Raw genomic sequence first — 23,516 nt, forward strand, 5'->3', positions numbered from 1 at the left:
GCTTGGTGGAAAGGGGAGGCATTCGTGAGGGCCAGTCAAGTTTTCTGGACTCAGAATAAAGTTGGATTCATATATAAACAATATGGCTTTTCATGTAATAAACTATAGTGAAATAGAATAATATACATATATATATATATTATATGACTGAATCACATTGCTGTATACCTAAAATTAACACAATACTGTAAATCAACAATGCTTCAAAAATTTTTTTTAGTAGTTAAGGAATGGAACTGGGGTTAGTGAACATTTCTGGTTACAATTGCAAAATCATGTTTCCAGGCAGGGATTCTCAAACCCTAATGTGCATCACCAGGAGACCTTATTGAAATAAAAATTCTATTTTAGTGGGTGTGAGGGTCTACATTTCTTTCTTTTTATTAATTTTACTGGAATAAAATTCTTTACAGTGTTGTGTTAGCTTTTGCTATACAGCAAAATAGATCAGCCATACATGTACACAGACCCCCTCTTTTCTGGATTCCCTTCCCATGTAGATCACTGCGGAGCACTGAGCGGAGTCCCCTGTGGTATACAGTAGGTTCTCACTGTTCTCTACTGGGCATGGATGTCAATCCCAATCTCCCAGTTCATCCCTACTTTCCCCTTGGCATTCATACATTTGTTCTCTACATCTGTTTCTGCTTTGCAAATAAGTTCATCTGTACCATTTTTCTAAATTCCACACATGGGCAATATTATATATTTGTTTTCAAGGTTCAGCATGTAATAGTATATATCAGTACTTCATTCCTTTTTTGGGGGAGGGGCTTCCCTGGCGGCTCAGATGGCAAAGAATCTGCCCACGATGTGGGAGACCTTTCGATCCCTGGGTCAGGAAGATCCCTGGGAGAAGGAAATAGCGACTCACTCCAGTATTCCTGCCTGGAGAATCCCATGGGTAGAGGAGCCTGGTGGGCTACATTCCATGGGATTGCAAAAAGTTGGACATGACTGAGCGACTAACACTTCATTCCTTTTTATGGCTGAATAATATTCTTTTGTGGGACTTCCCTGGGGACTCAGTGGTGAAAAATCCCATGGACAGAGGAGCCTGGTGGACTGCGGTCCATGGGGTTGCAATGGAGTCGGATACGAGTTGTTAACTAAACTGCAACAATATTCCTTCGTACGATATGGAATGGTTTTGAGTATGGGAGGGATGCAGTCAGACCTGCACCAGGGAAGATATCTCAGGGTGATAATGGACAATGAACCAAAGAAGGCAGCCTGGAGCCATGGTGCAGGCTCTGACCTGAGACAGGGAATGCATTCGAGGAATTCAGGGGTGAGTCACACGAGTTCTTAGGCAGGGAGTGAGAAAGAAGTTGGTGCTAGTCTGCACCCTCTAAGGGTTAGACCTGGGCTTCCCCGATGACGCTCTCATTACCTTACCTCTTCCCCTCCTTTCCCAGGAGGGAAAAACATAGTTCTAGGAATTCAGAGGGGAGGGAAGCTGAATCACTAACCTGTTTCCTAATACTCTTTCAAGAAAACCCTTCTTTCTCATGGGAAGGAAGAGACTTGGCAATTTTGGGGCCTTCTGGGGCTCAGCACTGTTTCTGGAAACACAGGAAAAGAGCCATTCCAGTGCATGACTTCAACTTCTGCTTCTATAGATAAGGAGGGACAATGTTTTTTTTTTTTTTTTAAGCCAATTCAGGAAACACATAAAATACTTCTTGAGACTTTTCCCTCTCACTAAGAAGATGTGATTTTCTGATTGTAGACAATGACATCTCTGTCTCTTTCTCTCTTTTTTGACATGTGAGATTTTAGTTCCCTGCCCAGGCATGGAACCTGTGCCCCAAGCAGCTCAGTCTTAACCTCTGACCCTCCAGGGAAGTCCCAGCAATGCCATATCTTTATTTATAAGTATCCTAGTGTGTTAATAAGTGGAAAGAAATGTAAGGAGGTTAAGAAATTTGGGGTTTCCCAGGTGGCTCAGCAGTAAAGAATCTGCCTGACAATGCTGGAGACACAGGTTTGATCCCGGGGTCAGGAAGATCCCCTGGAGGAGGAAATGGCAAGCCACTCGAGTATTCTTGCCTGGAGAAGCCCATGGGCAGAGGATACTGGTGAGTGACAGTCCACAGGTTCGCAAAGAATCAGACAGGACTGAGCTTCTGAACATAAGCTGGATAAAGTATACTGAAGAATCTCTGGCAGAAGTCTGAGACACGATTTTCATGTTGACTGTAAATCTAAATTCCCTCATGTAGGAGAGACATATCCTAGTTTTTTTAGACATATCCTTGCTTTTTCTTTAAGAAGTTTTTTTTTTTTTTTTTTTAATTTGGCTGTGTTGGGTCTTAGCTGGGGACACATAGGATCTTCGTTTCATTGTGATGTACAGACTCACTAGTTGTGGTACTCAGGCTATTTTTGGCATGAGGGTTTAGTTGCTCCTCGGCATGTGGGATCTTAAATTCCCAGGGATTGAACCCATGTCCGCTGCATTGTAAGGCAGATTCTTAACCACTGGACCACCAGGTAAGTCCCAGTGATTAAAGGGAATTTTTAATTGTCTTACTCTATGCGGTATGATGAAAACTCTCTCTGCCCCCATTCAGCTCCATCATCGGTATAATCTACGTTACTCACTAACGCATTGTAAGCTGGACTTGTTTTACATGAGATGTGACAAAATGCTGAGTTCTTAGCAACTGAATGAGACTACAGGCTGCTCCATGGGCTATCACAATGGTGGCTTACATAAACCCTTGTTGTTCGGTTGCTAAGTCACATCCGACTCTTTTTGAGTCCATGGACTGTAGCAAGACAGGCTTCCCTGTCCTTCACTATCTCCCGGAGTTTGCTCAAATCATGTCCATTGAGTCAATGATGCCATCCAGCCATCTCATCCTCTGTCACCCCCTTTGTTGTCACATAAAACATCAAGCTCTAACCGCTCCCCTCCCCCCTGCCCAAACATGCTCATCACCACCAGCATCCCCAGCTCATAACCAAGTGACCAAAAAGAGAAACCATCACTCCCAGCTTACAGATGGGGAAACTGAGGCTCCGAGGGAGGCCCAGAGAATGTGACCTGTACAGCAGGGCTAGAAAATAGATGACCTTCAAATTCAAGTCAGTCTGGCTCCATAGTTCAAGCTTTTAAACCCTTAGCAGCTGGAAGCACTTATCAACCCGGCAGACTACTGCTCCAATTTGAAAGAGGCCAAAGCAGTGAAGTGACCTGCAGACATCACACAGCTCCCCAAAGCTGTCACAGTGTCAGTCCTCCCACTGCCCAGGGCCCCGCTGTCAACAGGTCCCAGTCATGCCTCCTGTGCCCCTCGAGGTTGTGCAACTTCCTCAGCCCTGTCCTCACTCTCTGACCACAGACCCTGGCAGGAAGCTCCCAGCCTGACTGGTCCCTCCCTCAGTGGGTTTGAGGTACAGTCAGATATTAACAGATCATTGCCCCAGAGGCTCCCACTGTTCCTGCCCTGTTGCTGTTCCTGTTGCTGATGATATTGAAAATGAACATTGAGAGGGCTTCCCTAGTGGCTCAGTGGTAAGGAATCTACCTGCCAGTGCTGGAGACATGGGTTTAGTCTCTGGTCTGGGAAAAGCCCACATGTGGAGAAGTACATAAGCCCATGGGCCACAACTACTGAGTCTGTGCTCGAGAGCCTGGGAGTTGCAACTCCTGAGCCCACAGGCCGTTGCTACTGAAGCCCACACTCCCTAGAGCCCGTGCTCTGCAACAAGAGAAGCTACTGCAATGAGAAGCCACGTACCACAACTAGACAGTAGCCCCCAAAGCAATGAAGACCCAGCACAGCCAAAAATAAATTTAAAAATAAAATGTATTTGAAAAATTAACATAGAGCAAAAATGGGTGGTACTTAAAGAAAATTTGTCAGGTTCTTAATATCACAGACCAGCTCATGTCTCTCTTTAGAAGCTCTCCTAGGATCTTGGACTTATCCTTCAGGGCACACAGAGTGCTTTGCAGCTATTGATATGTATTGCTCTTGCCCAATTAGCCTACGACCACCAGGAACAGACCTGTAAGACTGACAAAGCTAAGTTTATTCCAGAGGGAACAGGTGAGACCTGAGAGGGGACAGGGAGGGAGGCAATGGAGAACTCCCACCTCCTCTCTGGTTTCTGGATTCCTGAACAAGTGTGGTCCCTGGAGCCCAGCCTGATTTGTACTGGAACACCCTCTCCACCCCAGTGCACACCTTTTTTACTTCCGCAGCAGTTCTCTCTTCCACCTTTTTCTTCCTTCCTTTCTTTTTTTTCCCTTGGCCGTGCAGCCTGTGGGATCTTAGTCCCATGCCCAGGGGTTGAACCCACACCCACCAGCGGTGAAAAAAGAGTCCTAACCACCGGACGGCCAGGGAATGCCAGGTTCTGTCCCTTTATCTTGGCTTCTCCAGCCCGGGTTTTACTCTGAGAATTTTCTTTTATAGCTGTATTACCAGGGAAGTTTATGGTAAGCTGATGTAACCAAGAATCCTCGCGGTGAGATAAGATAGACTTTCCTTTTCTCTTACAGAGGATGTCTGCGGTTGATGCAAGGCCAGCAGGCGGCGCTGTTCCGCACGCTCATCTAGGGACCCAGAGTGATGCGGTGTGTGGTGTTTGGTGGCTAAATTGTTTCCGACTCTGCAATCCTCTGGGCTATGGCCCACCGGGCTCCTCTGTCCATGGGATTTTCCAGGCAAGAATACTGGAGCGGGTAGCCATTTCCTCCTCCACAGCATCTTCCCAATCTAGGGATCGAACCCATGTCTCCTGCTTTGGCAGCTGGATTCTTTACCATCCAGCCATCTGGGGAGCTCGATGGGGTCTCTACTCTCGACAGCTGCTTCCACCTTTTGTCCTTCCACAGAGATCACATTCCCCAGGCAGCAGGAAGATGGGAGGGGAAAAAAATGGAGAGAAGGCAATTTTCTTATGAAATCACAGTTCATGAAACACACAGATCATTCCATGTATACCCCATCCTCTAAGACTCAGTCATGAGAGCAAAAGAGCTGCAGGAAGGATGGGAAATGTTACTGGACATTATGTGTCTGGATAAAATTCAAAGTCTTCTGTTACTAACCTGAAGACTGGATAAGCAGAATGACTAGCAGTCTCCATCAGTTCAGTTCAGAGGCTCAGTCGTGTCCAACTCTTTGCAACCCCATGGACTGCAGCACCCCAGACTTTCCTGTCCATCACCAACTCCTGCAGCTTACTCAAACTCATGTCCAGTCTCCATGGTTACTGCCAAATGACTGTGCTTTCTGAGCAGAGGAGCAATCCATTTCATCTTCTATTCTGCTACAATGCAGAAATAACCACCATCAGCTTTCCCACTAGGAAACTTTTTCTCCAAGGCCTTCACTGAAAAAAAAAAAAAGAAATGGATTAAATACCGAGCAGCCCCTCTGGAAGCCTTAGGCTCTGAGTTTCTTGGGAGAAAACCTCAGCCTCCTTGATCAGCAAATTCCTGCTAACTTTCTGGACCAGCTCATTCCTCAGGCAGCAGATGACGGGGTTCACCAGGGTCAACATGATCGCGTGGCAGAAAGTCCCTCCTTTTTATAGCTCAAGCCACGTGGTCTGCCTGGGGCTCAGGTACACAGAGAAGGGGCGGGGCGGGGGAGGCTGAGCAGCTCGCGGAGGTAAGGGAGACCACCAGGATGTGGGAAGAGTGGGTGGAGAAGGAGTCCCCTCGAGGAAGGCAGGTGCAGGCCTGAGCCAATGATGCAGAGCCGTAGGACATGCCGGGCCCTACCGCGGGGCCTGCCAGGGTGCACACGGCCACAGGAAGGATGCCAGCGGCAGGGGTCGGGTGGCCATGCACACCTGCTCCAGCAAGGGCGTGCTGTTGCAGAGGGAGTGGTCCAGGATGCTGGGGCCACAGACGGGGAGAGGACATCCAGGCGAGGGGCCCAGTGAAGAAGAGGAGGCAGCCCGCCCAGCCGCCGGGTCCGAGGACCTGGCAGACGCGCATGCGTGTGGGGCGCTGGGTACCACCCGGGCGGCGTGGCCAGGCAGCGGTCAGCGGACATCCCAGCCACAGCAGGGGCTCTGCGGGGCCCAGGGTGAAGTCGAGCCCCGTCTGGGCGAAGCATCCTGCTCCGGGGACAGTCCCACGTCCCATGAGGCGGTGGGCCAGCAGCTGTGGGGTCACGGCTGAGGTGAAGCCCACCTCCAGCAGCGAGAAGGGCCGCAGGAAGGAGTCCCTGGGGGATGGCCTGGCGGCAGTCGGCCAGGGTCAAGGTGATGATGAGCAGGTTTTCCAGAAGGGTCAGCGCCTAAGTGATAAGGAGCACCGCGAAGGGGAGGAGCTAGTGACCCCCAGGAGCATGAACCAGCCCCACCCCCGGCCCCGCTCCGAGGGGGTCCGCTCTGCTGGTTCCGTGTGTAGCCTGCGGGCCGAGCTCCTGGTTTGGTTCTGACTCTCTAGGGCTTAGCCTCTTTGGCGTCTCCTCAGTAATGCAGGGATGGGAAGAGTACCCATCCCATGGGGGAGTCGTGAAGAGGAAATGAAGGAAAACTTAGAACAGGGCTCGGCTGGTCATAAACACCCTCCTGGATGCTCGCTATTATCTGTATGTAGTGGAAGAAATATTTCATCAGAATTTTCCAGGACTTCCCTGGTGACCCAGTGAATTAGAATCCACCTGCCAATGCTGGAGAGGCAGGTTCCATCCCTGGTCCGAGAAGAACCCACATGCCTGGGAGCAACTAAGCCCTTGTCCCACAACTACTGAACTTGAGTACCCTAGAGGCCATGCTTGGCAATAAAAGAAGCCACCACAATGAAAAGCCTGGACATGCAACAAAGAGTAGCACCTGCTCTCCACAACTAGAGAAAGCCTGCATGCAGGAACAGAGACCCACGGCAGCCAAATAAATAAATACAACTGTAAGAAAGTTTTTCCTCTTGTCTCCCACAAACCCTGTTATTTACTTCTTTATTTGACTGCTGTGTCTGTTGCTGCATGCCGATGAAGTCTAGTTCCCTATCTAGGGATTGAACCCAGACCCCCTGCATTGGGAGCTGGGGTCTTAGCCACTGGACCACCAGGGCCGTCCCCAAACCTGTTATTTACTGATTAAATACTTTGTTAATCCATTGAGGGGTGAGACCTGTTACTTGAAGGGCTTTTATTGTCTATCGAGTGAGTTCATATAGATTGGAATCAGAAAAAGTAATATAGAGGACTGGGGTTTTGCATTTCACAGCTATTTATTTATCTGTTTGCTTATGTTTATGAATGGTAATGCCATATACTTTTTCAGAAGTGCATGTGTCATTACCGGTTTTTTTGCATTGCTGTGTTTTCTCAAATAGAGTATACAGTTGCAACGAGCACCCAGATCAAGATGCAGAGTAGGAACAGCACCTTGTGTCCCTTATAGTCACAACCCCCCTCCCAAAAGGTCCTTCCTGGTGACTCAGTGGTAAAGAACCTGTCTGCCAATGCAGGAGACCTGGGTTCCATCCTTGAGTTGGGAAGACCCCCAGGAGGAGGAAATGGCAACTCATTCCAGTATTCTTGTCTGGATATCCCATGGACAGAAGGGCCTGGTGGGCTACAGTCCATGGGGGTGCAAAGCATTGGACAGGGACTTAGCCCCTGCTCATCACAACTTAGAGAAAGCCCGTGTGCAGCAATGAGACTCCACTGCCCTCAAAAATAAATAAATAAATTAATTACATTTTTGAAAGAGGATTCTACTGTTAAAAAATAAATAAAAAAAGAAAACTGCATCTGATTGATTTAGGACATCTATATAAAGTTAAACTTTATATATATGTGTGTGTGTGTGTGTGTGTGTTTAACCCATGCCCCCTGCAGTGGAAGTACACAGTTTTAACCACAGGACTGCCAGGGAGGTCCTGAGCCAAAGTAAATTTTTGCTCCCCTTATCATTTATCTACTGTGGCAACCAGTTTAGGGTAGCCAAGTAAAATGCAGGGGGGCAAGGTAAATCTGAAGTTCCAATAGACAATGAATAAGCTTCATTTATTAAATGTGCATGTGTCATGTAATTTAGGATACATTTGCTGGGGACATGGTTGTGCCTAGTGTAGTGAAGTAGTCATCCTTACCTCTTACCTCCTCTTTCTCTTCTGCCTCCGTACTCATCTCTCCCAGCAAACAGAGCTGCTTGAAGAAGAGGACTAAGTTGCATTCCATTTCATCCTCTTCCATCCCTTTGGGCAAGGCTGGACTCAAGCATGATGCTTGTTAAAGGCTTTTGTTGCTGCAGCAGAAGTGATGAAAAAAATGCTTTCGTTGCTAGAATTAACATCAGAGATTTTAAACTCCCCTTCTCTTGATTCAGGCACAGCTAGGCTTGGGGTCCCCCACACTGGAGTGTGTCAGGTCACGTGCAGACTGTGGGGACTGGAGTCGCAGAAGAGGCCTGGGAAGGAGCAGGGTGAAGTGGGGTCCTGAGTCTCACAGCCCACACTTCTCAGGGTCCCTGATGATCAAATGAATTCAAGTGTCCCCAGAAATAATCAATAAACTATCTGTAATAGGAAAAGGAAAGAGTTTTATCTGAGCCAAACTGAGGACTACAGCAAGGGAGACAGTGTCCCTATAGCTCTGGGAAGCTGCTCCATTGAAGCCCGGTTTCCAGCACAGTCTTACACCTCATCCAAACAAAGCGCACGCATCAACACGACAGGGTGCATTCCTTCAAGGTTTCAAAAGAGACAGACTTAGTACAGAGACAGCGAGGCAACAGCTCCCTGCTGTCTGGGAAGGGAGCCTTATCTTTCAGGGAGCGTTAACAGGGACGCCATGAGAAGGGAGTTACTCATCCTTATCTCCAAAACAGACTCTCTTTACCTCAGTGGTTAAAGCAGATGAGCTGCGAGGGTTGGACAAGCTGTCTTAGCTCACACACAGTTCAGGATGAACCATGGATAAGCCAAAATGACTTCCTCATTCCTCAATACGTGAACATTTTCTCCATCATGAACATATAAACATCTTAGAACCCCATGATCCAGAAATTCTACTTCTGAAAATATATCCAAAAGAATTTAAAGCACATTCTGGAAGATATATTTGTAAACACCTGTTCACTGCAGCATTATTCACAATAACTAAAGCATGAAAGCAAGCCAAATGCCCATTAACCAAGAAAGGGTAAGTCAAGTGTGATATGTGCCAATAATAGAGTATTATTTATCATTACAAAGGAAGGGAATTCTAACACATGCTACAACATGAGGAACCTTGTGGACATTTTACTAAGTGATATAAGCCTGACAGGAAACACTAACAAATATTCTGTGATTCCACTTAAGTAAATATTCTGTGATTCCACTGGAGTGGTCAGTTTCACAGAGACAGAGAGCAGAAGAGTGATTGCCAGGAACTGGGAAAGGAGAAAGGGGGAATTGTTGATGAATGGGTGCAGAGTTTAGGTTTTGCCAGATGAAAAAAAGTCCTGGAGTTTGGTTGGACAAAATGTGAATGTACTTAACGTGATTGAACTGGACACTTAAAGATGGTTAAAATAGTAAATTTACTTTATGAATATTATACTGCAACAAAAATCATCTTGGAACTAGTCCCTGAGGGTAACCACAGAAGAGTCAGGGCTGATAGCCACACAGCAGATGCTCCCCGCCCGCCCAGCCCCATCTCCACCCCAACAACCCAGGGGTGAGGACTGTCTTCTGTGCTCAGGACTCCCTGCTTTGGTTCTTGGAGATGTCTCAGCTCTAGCCCCACACGGCTTAACCTCAGGATCGCTGACTGACCCAGTGCTCCAGGCTCTGCTCCAAGGATCCAGTAAGTCTTGGGTCACCCTCTTCTTTAGGAGACTGGGTGCTGAGTTCACATCCTCCCAAAGAGACCTCTGCAACCCCAGAGTGCAGAGGGTCAGCCTGGCTCCAACTTGAGGGTGGAGAGACCTGTTTTCTAGATGAAAACAGGAGCTGGGATATATGAGTCTGTGTGAGAAGAGGTGTGTGGGGGAGAGGGGTGATTGGATCAATGTCCTGACGATATAGGACTATATTTGACTCATGTACAACCAACAATTGGACTTCCCTGATAGCTCAGATGGTAAAGAAACTGCCTGTAATGTGGGAGCCCTGGGTTTTATCCCCGGGTTGGGAAGATATTCTGGAGAAGGGAATGGCAACCTACTCCAGTATTCTTGCCTGGAGAATTCCATGGATAGAGGAGCCTGGAGGGCTACAGTCCACGGGGTCGCAGAGAATCGAACTCAACTGAGTGACTAACACACACAACCAATAATTACCCTTATATAGTGGATATGACATGTGGACCACTGATTTCAGTCTTCACTACATTGTCTGCCCTCTGTATCTGTGGGTTCCTCATCTGTATTACGGGGCAACTATAAGGAATTAGAGCATCTGTGGATTTCGGTATTCATCAGGGAAGCTTGTTTGGTGATTTATATTAAATCGCTTTTGAGTTTTCTATATCCAGCAACTGTGAAGTCAGCTCTATTATTTATCATTGGGAGCAATTTTAGAAATACTGGCAAAATACACATAACAGAACTGACCGCCTTAACCATCTTTAAGTGTATAGTTCACTAAAATTAGGTATATTTACATTGCTCTGCAACCAATCTCCAGAATTCTTTTCATCTTGTAAGACTGAAACTGTGTCTGTATTTAATGATAACTCCCAATTCCTCCTTCATCACAGCCCCTGGAAAACCACCATTCTACTTTTTAGATTCTTTGGCTGGTCTAATAATTATATTGACATGAGACAGATTAACAGATTTAGTTTGTTATGTTTGGGAGCCCCATGAAAACCCTGAGGCTCAAGACAGTTAGACAGTTCTGGCTCAGAGGCTACTCTGAGCTAAGGAGAAGAGGGTAGGGATCTGGGGCTTTGAGGGGAAGGAAGACAATGCAAGGAAGATGGGACGAGCAAATGCTTGGTGAACAAATGTGCAGACAAGTCTTTCTGAGATGAAAACTTATCTGGTGATAGCTTTCTTCCTAGTATAGACCTCCCCCATCTGAATTATTAATATTTCAATCAGTTAAGGGAGAGGCAAGGAAATCCTCCTTTGTCTGCTGTGTCTAAATTGCCTTTAGCCCAAAATCCATGAGCCAAAGTGGCATATTTTGGGGAAATGGATTTTGCTCCCCCTCACTTCTCTTCAAGCAAACTTTCCAATAACTGAAACATGTGAAAAATCCTATTTATGTTTGAAGAAACCAAACTCAGAGATGCAGAACTTGCCCCATGTGTCCTTGTATCACCTGCCCCTCATCACCCCATTGCTTCATGGAATTGGACTCCCAGGGCCAAGGGAGGGATGGACATTCTAGATGACTTTGTGTCTTTCTTTCTCAGCAGGTCTGAGCCTCCTCAGCTATGTCGAGGCTGCTGTATCAGTATGTTCACCAGTTTGGTCGGAAGTTGGTCCAAAGGCGGCTGCTGGAGCCCATAGCGGAGCCTGAGAGTCCCACAACTTATCTGGATGTTCTAGACCTGGTCATCTTGGGTGTGGGCAGAAGCCTGGGAGCTGGCATTTACATTGTGGCTGGTGCAGTGGCCAAATACATAGCTGGACCAGCTATTATCATCTCCTTCCTGGTGGCTGCCCTGTCTTGTCTGTTGTCTGGGCTCTGCTATGCCGAATTATGGGTCCAGGTATCACGTTCTGGTTCTGTGTATTTCTACAGCTATGTCACCATGGGACAACTGTATGCCTTCATCACTGGCTGGAACCTCATTCTGACCTTATTTATTGGTAAGAGGATGGGGAGTGGGAAAATGTTGGGCTTAAGATCTGGAAACTGGGTGACAGGATTGGGGTCTTCACTCTTTCATGAGCACTTAGTTATTGAACCTGCAGAAGTGAAGTGCGTAATGATGGCAGGAAAACCCCACAATGTCATTCTACTCAGCTCTGTCCTGTTTGCCTTAAATGATGGACCAAGAACCCAAAGGACAGGGAAATGTAGGGAGTTCCCTGGATAAGAGAGAGGCATATCCCCCAGGCTCATCCCCTCAACAGATTGAAATCTTTGGTCAGTTGTCCTTGTAGGATTTTCGTTTACCCCTATGTTTGAATTTTCAACCCTCATCTCGTAGTTCCTCTGTTCCTATTTCACTGTGTTCTTTCCTCGCATAATATTTATTTCCTCCTAGCATACTGAGTAGTTGACCTACTTTGTGAATTATCTGGGCCTGCTCTTTTCACCTCAAAAAGAGAAAATCTTTGAGATTAAGTATTTGGTCTTTTTTTTTTTTTTAAGATATCCCATGGTACTAGGTAGAGGAGTACTTAATTTTGTTAATGAATATGCCTTCTTCTTCCTCCATGCAGCCACTGCCTGTGTGGCTAAGGTCTGGAGCTACAGCCTTGACAGCCTGATTGGGAACCACATCTCTCAGGCATTAGAGGGGACTTTCTCTCCGTATATGCCCTCTTTCCTGGCCACGTTCCCAGACTTTGTCGCTCTGGCCCTGGTGCTGGTGATGATTGGTGAGAAGGGGGGACAGAAACAGGATGAGAAGAGTGGGGTGTGGAGCAGGAGCTGGGGAGGGAAAGGCTTGGGTGGCAGAATGAGGGGGGTTAGGACTAGAAACAAAGGTGGCAGGAGAGGAGGACATACACGGCTTCTATCCTTGGCACCATTGACAATTCGGGCTGGATCATTCTTGGTGTGGGGGGCTGTCCTGTGCATTGTAGGTTTTGAAAAATCATTGTTGGGCATTGAGTAGCATCCTTGGTACCCTCTTCCCACCAGTCCCTTGGCAACTACGGGTCTGCTTTCTGTGTCTATGGATTTGATTATTCTGGATGCTTCATATTCCATCTTTACCACAGGAGTACTGGTTCCAGGAGCTCGTGTGTCATCCCTGGTTATCAAAGTATTCACAGGCATGAATGTTTTTATTCCAATCTTCATGATCATCTCTGCCTTCATTAAGGGAGACCTGCACAACTGGCAGCTTACAGAAGAGGACTACAGATCGAACACGTCTGGATCCAGTGACATCTATAGGACTGGAGGGTACTCTTGGCCATAGAAATGCACTTGGGTGGAAGTGAGGGCTGTGGGTACAGCTGGGAACGTGATGGGGACTAAAGACAGCTGGGCTGGTGGATCCAGATAATGGGGATCCTGGAACCCAGGACTTGTGGTCTTGAGGGAGGATCCAGTAGAAGTGGCTGAACTCACTTAACCCACCTTCTTCCTCATTCCTTCTCTCACCATAGCTTGGGGCCTCTGGGTTCTGGAGGGTTTGTGCCCTTTGGCCTTGATGGGTTTCTTCAAGGAGCAGCTCTATGTTTCTACGCATATTTTGGTTTTGAAGTCATTGTCACTACAGGTAACATGGTCATGGCATGTCCCATCAGGGGTGTGGGCTGTCCCTGGGCATAGGAATTGGTAGAAGGTGAACCCAGATTTTGGAGGTGCAAAAGGAAAGAGGATTTTCTGATTTCATTCCAGTATGTTTTTCTGATCCAGTATTTCCTTCTACCCAGCTGGCAAGGAAGCCCGAAATCCTCAGCGTTCCATCCCCGTGAGCATGGTGATCTCCATCTTCATCTGCTTTTTGATGTATTTTGGTCTTTCAGCGGCACTCACCCTCATGGTGCCCTACTACCAGATTCATCCTTACAGTCCTTTGCCACAGGCTTTTCTCCATGTTGGATGGGACCCTGCCAGATATATCATGGCTGTTGTCTTCCTGTTTGCTCTTTTATACAGGTCAGTATCATGGTTTTCTCCCTGTCTACTGTCAGATTCTTAGGTATCCTGTCCCTTGGCATTGAGACACAAGAGAACAAGATGCATTACGACATGTAGACAGGGAAGAGATGCCTCTGTACTGATTCTCTACATCCTCTCACATGTTTTTTGCCTTCCAGCCTCCTGGGCTCCATGTTTGTCATGTCTCAGTTGATCTGTGAAATGGCGAATGACAGGCTCCTTTTCTGGGATCTTGCCCAGATCCACACCCGTACAGGCACCCCTGTCATGGCCATAACGGCTTCTGGATTTCTTGCAGGTAAGTAAACAAAGCCCACTCCTTCTTCTGGTCAAATTTCTTACCTGGATGTTTATACTGGTTTTCACTCCCTCCCCACCTTGTTCGTGCCCTCATTCTAGGGGTCATGGCATTACTCTTCGAACTCAGTGATATCATTGAACTCGTGATAATTGGGGTCCTGCTTGCTTATACCCTCGGGACATTTTCTGTTCTCATCCTCAGGTGAGAATTCACTACATGTTGGCTGAGGGCTTTAGACTCGTGGGGATTGATGAGGAAAAATCTACCTTCATACTGCCTTATAATTGTCCTGCTGGGCTGAAGTCCAGAAAGATTTTAATTAGACTGCATGATGTTCCATGAGTAGGAGCTGCTATTAATATTGCCTTCATATCTTTAATTAAGGTAACACCCAGGTAAAAATTTTGTCAAGAATGAGAAAACAGAGGAAGAAACTGAGATGGAGCCTACACTTGAAGGAAATCCTTTGGACTCTGAACCTGAAGCAGGAACCTCAAACATTCTAAAGAGTCTGTGGTTCCCTCCCAGCACCATCCCCACCCAGAAATCTGGCCAGATTGTCTATGGATGTGCCTTCCTGCTTGGTGAGCAGTAGGATCTCACTTTGGTGGTATTCTGAAATTGACAAGATAGGTTGGGAGCATATATTTTATCAGTTGAGGAATCTTGGAGATATGATGGCCCTTCCTGAGGTGGGCGGTTTCGGGAGGGATATGATCCAAGCTCTTGATCTATTTGGCTTCTGGAGTTGAAATTGTTCTCCTCCACATTAAGTTCTCCTGATGCTCATCCTGAGCCTGATCCTGGCCCAGTGGCCCAGCCAGGTGTTCTCTGGAGACCCCGTGCTCACAACAGTGGCTGTGCTGCTGCTGCTGCTCATCACTGGGGTCACGGTCATCATCTGGAGGCAGCCCCAGGACCCCTCTCCTCTTATTTTCAAGGGTAAGGTGACTTTATGTGCCCAAAATGTCTACCTTGAGTGAATGAAGTCTGCATGCTTTGAGATCTAAACATTCTTTTCTGGACCAGAGAAGAAGGGGAATTTCTAAAGCAAATGGATATTTTGCTGATCCATGCTAAGTGTTTTAGGTCCTCAATCTGAGTAGGCACTGAACACACAGCTGGAATCAAACTGGAGTCTTCTCACCCATGTGGGTATGGTCATGTTTCAGACACCCAGGGTGTGTTCAGGGATGGACTGACTTTGCCCACAGGTCCCTGCTGTGCCTGTCCTCCCACTGGTGAGCATCTTTATGAATGTCTACTTGATGACAAAGATAAACACTTGGACCTGGACTCAATTTGGCATCTCTAATGCCATTGGTAAGTGGTTTTCTGGGATAAAAACTACTACTGACTGACTGAACCCAACCCTCTTCCTATTATGTCTGCCCCAAACTTTGTCAGAAGCCATAATAAGAGGTCTACTGGGCATTAGTAAGTGAGGAGAGTGCCTATTTTCCTTCTCATCATCTCATTTCTTTACTAGGATTTGTCATATACTTTGGATATGGGATCCGATACAGCTCAGGGTAGAACTGTGATCAACAGCCACCAGCTTCCATCTCCCAGACTATTGATGAAGATATCCCTAGTGCTTATTCACAATAGCCAAGACATGGAAGCAACTTATATGTCCATCAGCAGAGGAATGGGTAAAGAAGATGTGGTACATATATACAATTGAATATTGCTCGGCTATTAAAAACAATGAAACAATGCCATTGGCAGCAATGTGTATAGACTTAGAGATTGTCATACTGAGTGAAATAAATCAGTCAGAGAAAGACAAATATGATATGATATTGCTTATATGAAGATCCTAAACAAATGGTACAAATGAAATTATTTACAAAATAGAAATAGAGTCACAGATGTGGAAAACTAATTCGTGGTTACTAGAGGTGGAAGGGGTGAAATGATAAGCTAGGAGATTGGGATGAACATATACATACAGTAGTACATATACATACAAAAATAGATAACTAATAAGAACCTACTGTAGAACACAGGAAACTCTTGTCAATACTCTGAAATGGATGAAATGGAAAAGAATCTTTAAAAAATGTGGATATATGTATATATATAATTGACTCACTTTGCTGTACAGCAGAAACTAGCACAACATTATACATCAATTATACTCCAATAAAATTTTTTAAAAATAAAAATGACCAAGCATTGTAATGGCACCCCTCTCTAGTCCTCTTGCCTGGAAAATCCCATGGACAGAGGAGCCTGGTGGGCTGCAGTCCATGAGGTTGTGAAGAGTCAGACACAACTGAGCGACTTCACTTTCACTTTTCACTTTCATGCATTGGAGAAGGAAATGGCAACCCACTCCAGAGTTCTTGCCTGGAGAATCCCAGGGATGGGGGAACCTGGTGGGCTGCCATCTATGGGGTCGCACAGAGTCGGACATGACTGAAGCGACTTAGCCAGCAGCAGTAGCAATCATGGTAAAGAGAAAGAAAATATTCCTAGCGGTGAATAATCTTAACTACAGGACATAGAGGCTGTTTGGAATCTCTCCGTGTACTTGAGGATCTTCTGGTTCAAGGGGCACTCTGAGTCTCTATGGATTGTGAAGGTGGGATGCACTTAGAGCCCCGGCAGAAGACAAAATATCTTTAATATTGTATAACTTCAGGTAAACTTCTCAGAGCATAATATGTATACAAAAAGTGCAGGCTTCATTAAGTGTGCAGCATGATGAATTTTCACAAAGACAGTACAACAATCTAACCAGCAACTAGAAGATGAAATAAAATATTAAACCTGCACATAAGGTTGATCGTATCTTATGGCACATTTTCTTTATGCCTGCTTCCAGCAAGAACACAGAGACTGCCCCATATGAAGGAAACTCAGATAACTATTAATATGTGTTGTATGTGTTACACTTTAAATATTAGGGCACAAATAGTTCAGTTCAGTTACTCAGTCATGTCTGACTCTTTGCGACCCCATGAATCGCAGCACACCAGCCCTCCCTGTCCATCACCACCTCCCGGAGTCTACCCAAACTCATGTCCATCGAGTCGGTGATGCCATCCAACCATCTCATCCTCTGTTTTCCCCTTCTCATCCTGCCTTCAATCCTTCCCAGCATTAGGGTCTTTTCCAATGAGTCAACTCTTCGCATGAGGTGGCCAAAGTATTGGAGTTTCAGCTTCAGCATCAGTCCTTCCAATGAACACCCAGGACTGATCTCTTTTAGAATGGACTGGTTGGATCTCCTTGCAGTCCAAGGGACTCTCAAGAGTCTTCTCCAGCACCACAGTTCAAAAGTATCAATTCTTCGGTGCTCAGCCTTCTTCACAGTCCAACTGTCACATCCATACATGACCACTGGAAAAACCATAGTCTTGACTAGATGGATCTTTGCTGGCAAAGTAACGTCTCTGCTTTTAAATATGCTTTCTAGGTTGGTCATAACTTTCCTTCCAAGGAGTAAGCGTCTTTTAATTTCATGGCTGCAATCATCATCTGTAGTGATTTTGGAGCCCCCCAAAATAAAGTCTGACACTGTTTCCACTGTTCCCCATCTATTTCCCATGAAGTGATGGGACCAGATGCCATGATCTTAGTTTTCTGAATGATGAGCTTTAAGCCAACTTTTTCATTCTCCTTTCACTTTCATCAAGACGCTTTTTAGTTCCTCTTCACTTTCTGCCATAAGGGTGGTGTTGTCTGCATATCTGAGTTTATTGATATTTCTCCCGGCAATCTTGATTCCAGCTTGTGATTCTTCCAGCCCAGCATTGCATGAATAGGCTGGAAGTAAAAGGAAAGAACAGATACCTTGTGCAAACAGTTACATAAAAGTAGGGTAGCTATATTACTGTCAAAGTAGACTTTGAAAAAAAGAGAATGATAAAAGATAAAGTGGATCCTTTCATCATGATGAAGAGAAATAATTATTTTTTTGTTTTCCTCTGGCTTTATTGAGACACAGTGCAACATTGTGATAATTTTTCTTTACTTTTCTATTGCAGAGACTCTTAGAGTCATGCAATAGAGTTGATGAAGAAGAGTTCCTAATTGAAAAATAAGAAAGCACTAGAGATAATGATTGATTGATAAATGATCATAATTGGGTAAAACAAAAAGAAAGTGAAACTAGAAAAACAAGATGAAAACTGTTGCTGCAGAACAGGGTGCTTAAACTGAGATTATGGACGTTCAAGACATTGGTAATAATGAAACACAGGACTGTCAAACAACTGAAGTAGAGTGAAGGAGGGATGGAGGTCAAGAAACTGAGTGCAAGTTATTAGATGAATCCTAGATGTCCATCAGCAGATGAATGGATAAGAAAGCTATGGTACATATACACAATGGAGTATTACCCAGCCATTAAAAAGAATACATTTGAATCAATTCTAATGAGGTGGATGAAACTGGAGCCCTTTATACAGAGTGAAGTAAGCTAGAAACAAAAACACCAATACAGTATGCTAATGCATATATATGGAATTTAGAAAGATGGTAACGATAACCCTTTATGCAAGACAGTAAAAGAGACATGGATGTATAGAACAGTCTTTTGGACTCTGGGAGAGGGAGGGGGGATGATTTGGGAGAATGGCATTGAAACAGGTATAATATCATATAAGAAATGAATCGCCAGTCCAGGTTCGATGCAGGATACAGGATGCTTGGGGCTGGTGCACTGGGATGACCCAGAGGGATGGTATGGGGAGGGAGGTGGGAGGGGGGTTCAAGATGGGGAGCACGTGTACACCTGTGGCAGATTCATGTTGATGTATGGCAAAACCAATACAATATTGTAAATTAACTAGCCTCCAATTAAAATAAATAAATTTAAATAAAAAAATAAAATAAAAATAAAAGTAGATGGAGGAGGGGCTTCTCTGATGACTTAATCCACTGCCAATGCAGGAGACAGGAGTTCAATGCCCGGCCCAGGAAGATCCCGCATGCCGCGGAGTGGCTAAGCCCCTGGACCACAGCTGTTGAGCCTGTCCTCTAGAGTTGCAGCTACTGAAGCTCGAGTGCCCTAGAGTCCTTGCTCCACAACAAGAGAAGCCACCACAGTGAGAAGCCCGTGCACTGCAACAAAGACCAAGTGCACCCGAAAATAAAGAAACAAAGAAATAGCATTTCTAAGGAAGGTTCTGCCGTTAAAAAATAAATCAATAAAATAAAAGTGTATCTGATTGATTTAGGAAGTCTGTATATAGCCAAAGTAAAAGATTTTTCTTTTTGGCCTTGGGATAAGTGGGATCTTAGTATCGGACCAGGGATGGAACTTGTGCACCTGCAGCGGAAGCATGTAGTTTTAACCACTGGACCACCAGTGAAGTCCAGAGCCAAAGTAAATTTTTGCTCCCCTTATCATTGAACTTCTTTGGCAATCAGTTTAGGGTAGCTAGACAAAATGCAGGGTGGCAAGGTAAATGTGGGTTTCCAATAGACAATGAAGAAGCTTTATTTGTTTATTAAATATAGATGTGTCACATAATTTAGGATAAATTTATGGGGGATATAATTGTGCCTAGTGTAGTGAAGTATTCATCCTTACCCCTTACCTTCTGTTTCTCTTCTGCCTTTCTACTCATTTCTCCCAGCAAACAGAGCTGCTTGAAGAAGAGGACTAAGTTGCATTCCACTTCATCCTCTTCCATCCCTTTGGGCAAGGCTGGACACATATGCAATGCTTGTTATTAATAAATGCTTTCGTTGCTAGAATTAACATCAGAGATTTTAAACTCCCCTTCTCTTGATTCAGGCACAGCTAGGCTTGGGGTCCCCCACACTGGAGTGTGTCAGGTCACGTGCAGACTGTGGGGACTGGAGTCGCAGAAGAGGACTGGGAGGGAGCAGGGTGAAGTGGGGTCCTGAGTCTCACAGCCCACACTTCTCAGGGTCCCTGATGGTCAAATGAATTCAAGTGTCCCCAGAAATGATCAATAAACTATCTGTAATAGGAAAAGGAAAGAGTTTTATCTGAGTCAAACTGAGGACTACAGCAAGGGAGACAGTGTCCCTATAGCTCTGGGAAGCTGCTCCATTGAAGCCCGGTTTCCAGCACAGTCTTACACCTCATCCAAACAAAGCGCACGCATCAACACAACAGGGTGCATTCCTTCAGGGTCTCAAAAGAGACAGACTTAGTGCAGAGACAGTGAGGCAATAGCACCCCAGTGTCAGGGAAAGAAACTCGATCTCCCAGGGATTGTTAGCATGGGCATAATGAGAAGGGAGTTATTCATCCTTATCTTTAAAACAGATGCTCTTTACCTCAATGGTTAAAGCGGATGAGCTGTGAGGGTTGGACAGGCTGTCTTAGTTCATACACAGTTCAGGCTGGACCTGAACATGGGTGAGCCAAAATGACTTCCACATTCCTCAATATGTGAACATTTTCTCCATCACAGGCATATAAAAATCTTAGAACCATATGATCTAGCAATTCTACTTCTGAGAATATATCCAAAAGAATTGAAAGCACACTCTGAAAGAGCTATTTGTAAACTCCTATTCATAGCAGCATTATTCACAGTAACTAAAGCATGAAAGCAAGCCAAATGCCATTGACCAAGAAAGGGTAAGTCAAATGTGATATGTGCCAATAATAGAGTATTAATTATCATTACAAAGGAAGGAATATTAAACAGGCTACAACATGGAGGAAACTTGTGGACACTTTACTAAGTAATATAAGTCTGACAGGAAACAACTAATAAATCTTCTATGATTCCACTTAAGTAAAGGAGCTGGAGTGGTCAGTTTCACAGAGACAGAGAGCAAAATGGTGATTGCCAGGAACTGTGAAGGAGAAAGGGGGAATTGGTGAATGGGTGCAGAGTTTAGGTTTTGCCAGATGAAAAAAAAGTCCTGGAGTTTGGTTGGACAAAATGTGAATGTACTTAACATGATTGAACTGGACACTTAAAGATGGTTAAAATGGTCAATTTTATTTTATGAATATTATACTGGAACACAAATCATCTTGGAACTATTCCCCGAGGGTAACCACAGAAGAGTCAGGGCTGATAGTAACACGGCAGATGCTCCCCGCCCACCCAGCCCCATACCCACCCCAACAACCCAGGGGTGAGGACTGTCTTCTGTGCTCAGGACTCCCCGCTTCAGTTCTTGGAGATGTCTCAGCTCCAGGCCCGCACGGCTTAACCTCAGCCTCCCTGACTGACCCAGTGCTCCAGGCTCTGCTCCAAGGGTCCAGTAAGTCTTGGGTCACCTTCTTCTGTGGGAGACTAGGTGCTGAATTCACATCCACCCAAAGAGACCTCTGCAACCTCAGAGTGCAGGGGGAGTCAGCCTGGCTCCAGCCTGAGGTTGGAGAGACCCATTTTCTACATGAAAGCAGGAGCTGGGAGTGTGTGTGGAAAAAAGGTGTGTGGGGGAGGAGGGGGGTGATTGGACCAGTGTCCTGACAATATGTGAATATTTTTGACTCATATAATAGCAATGCTATGCTATGCTAAGTCACTTCAGTTGTGTCCGACTCTGTGCGACCCCATAGATGGCAGCCCACCAGGCTCCCCCGTCCCTGGGATTCTCCAGGCAAGAACACTGGAGTGGGTTGCCATTTCCTTCCCCAGTGCATGAAAGTGAAAAGTGAAAGTGAAGTCATTCAGTCGTGTCCGACTCTTAGCGACCCCATGGACTGCAGCCTACCAGGCTCCTCCATCCATGGGATTTTCCAGGCAAGAGTACTGGAGTGGGGTGCCATTGCCTTCTCCAATATAATAGCAATAATTACCCTTATACAGTGAATGTGACACGTGGACCACTGATTTCCATCTTCACTATACTCTCTGCCCTCTGTGTCTGTGGGTTCCTCATCTGAAGATACGGGAGTAACTGCAAGGAACTTGGGCATCTATGGATTTGGGTATTCATGAGGGGGTGACAGTTTGATGATTTATATTCAATTACTTTTGGGTTTGCTACACCCAGCTCTGGTGGCTCAGATGGTAAAGAATCTGCTTGCAATGCAGGAGACCTGGTTTTGATCCCTGAGTCTCAAAGATTCCCTAGAGAGAGAAATGGCAACCCACTCCAGTATTCTTGCCTGGAGAATCCCAGGGACAGAGGAGCCTGGCAGGCTATAGTCCATGGGGTCACAAAGAGTCAGACAAGACTGAATGACGAATACACACACACCCAGCAACTCTGTGAAGCCAGTTCTATCATTTACCATTGGTAGCAATTTAAACAATGGTGGCATAATACAAGTTACATGAAATTTACCATCTTAGCCATTTTTAAAGTGTTGTTGTTCAGTCACTAAGCTGTGTCTGACTCTTTGAGACCCCATGGACTGTAGCCTGCCAGGCTTCCCTGTGCTGCACTATATCCTGGAGTTTGCTCAAATTCATGTCCATTGAGTTGACAATGCCATCCAACCATCTCATCCTCTGTCACCCCCTTCTCTTCCTGCTCTCCATCTTTCCTAGCATCAGGGTTAACAAATTCAAATTACTTCGTATGGTGGGCCCATAAAAATTCTGAGGCACAATCAGGTAATCGAGGGTTATACACTCCCCTAAGCTGAGGAGAAGGAAGTAGGGATCTGGGGCTTCAAAAGGGAGGAAGACAACTTACAGGAAAATGGGTAGAACAAATGCTTGGGAAAAAATATTTGCGGCTCCAGGCAGGAGAGTCTTTCTGAGATAAAAAGTTATCCCTGGTAATAGGTCCTGGCATAGGTTGCCTAATCTAAATGATTTTGAGCCATAATATGAGAGGAAAAAAGATTTTTTTGAGTCTGCAGCATCTTAATTGTGTTCAGCTCAAAACAACCCACAAGCCAAAGTGACACATTTTAGGGTGATGTTTTCTGCTCCCCCAACTTCTCTTCAGCCACCCTTCCAGTAACTTTGAAATATATTAAAAGGTGTATTTATGCTTAAGGGACCAAAGCTCAGAGATGGAGAACTTGCCAAGTGTGTCCTTTTACCACCTGCTCCCCGTCACTCTTCTGGTGGTTCAGATGGTAAAGAATCTGCCTGCAACTCAGGAGACATAAGAGACCCGGGTTCAATCCCTGGGTCAAGAAGATCCCCTGGAGAAGGAAATGGCAACCCACTCCAGTATTCTTGCCTGGAGAATCCCATGGACAGAGGGGCCTGGCCCTGGTGGGCTACAGCCCATGGGGTCGCAAAGAGTTAGACATGACTGAGTGACTCACTATTCACTCACTTCCCCATCACTCCACTGCTTTGTGGAATTGGACTCCCAGGGCCAAGGGCAGATGGACATTCTTTCTTCTAACATTTATTTTGTTGAAGTAAAGTTGATTTATAATGTATTAACTTTGGCTGTATGGCAAAGGGATTCAGTTATATATATGTATTTTGGTGCTTTTTGATATTCTTTTCCATTATGGTCTATCACAGGATATTGAACAGAGTTTCCTGGTTTACACAGTAGGACCTTGTGTAGGATGGACATTCTTGATGGCTCTGTGTCTTGTTTTCTCAGCAGATCATGGTTTCCTCAACTATGTCTAGG

The 23,516-nt window shown here is 45.5% G+C and overlaps 1 protein-coding gene across 1 annotated transcript; it reads left to right on the forward strand.

Moving 5' to 3' along the window:
- The first annotated feature begins 13,835 nt into the window (after positions 1-13,835).
- Positions 13,836-15,092, forward strand: LOC506868 (cationic amino acid transporter 3). The gene is made up of 2 exons (XM_059877249.1): positions 13,836-14,593; positions 14,784-15,092. The coding sequence occupies exons 1-2, from the start codon at positions 14,449-14,451 to the stop codon at positions 14,990-14,992; spliced, it is 354 nt and encodes a 117-aa protein (XP_059733232.1). The 5' UTR covers positions 13,836-14,448; the 3' UTR covers positions 14,993-15,092.
- Positions 15,093-23,516: the final 8,424 nt, after the last annotated feature.

Source organism: Bos taurus, chromosome 18 (genome assembly GCF_002263795.3).
Source record: "Bos taurus isolate L1 Dominette 01449 registration number 42190680 breed Hereford chromosome 18, ARS-UCD2.0, whole genome shotgun sequence".
NCBI lineage: Eukaryota > Metazoa > Chordata > Mammalia > Artiodactyla > Bovidae > Bos > Bos taurus.

What these genes read in the sequence shown, in the direction of transcription:
- LOC506868 (XM_059877249.1), top strand. Translation starts at nt 14,449, where the DNA reads ATGGAGCCTACACTTGAAGGAAATCCTTTGGACTCTGAACCTGAAGCA. An exon ending in TGGATGTGCCTTCCTGCTTG is followed by an intron (nt 14,594 to 14,783) that starts GTGAGCAGTAGG and finishes CTCCACATTAAG; the next exon opens with TTCTCCTGATGCTCATCCTG.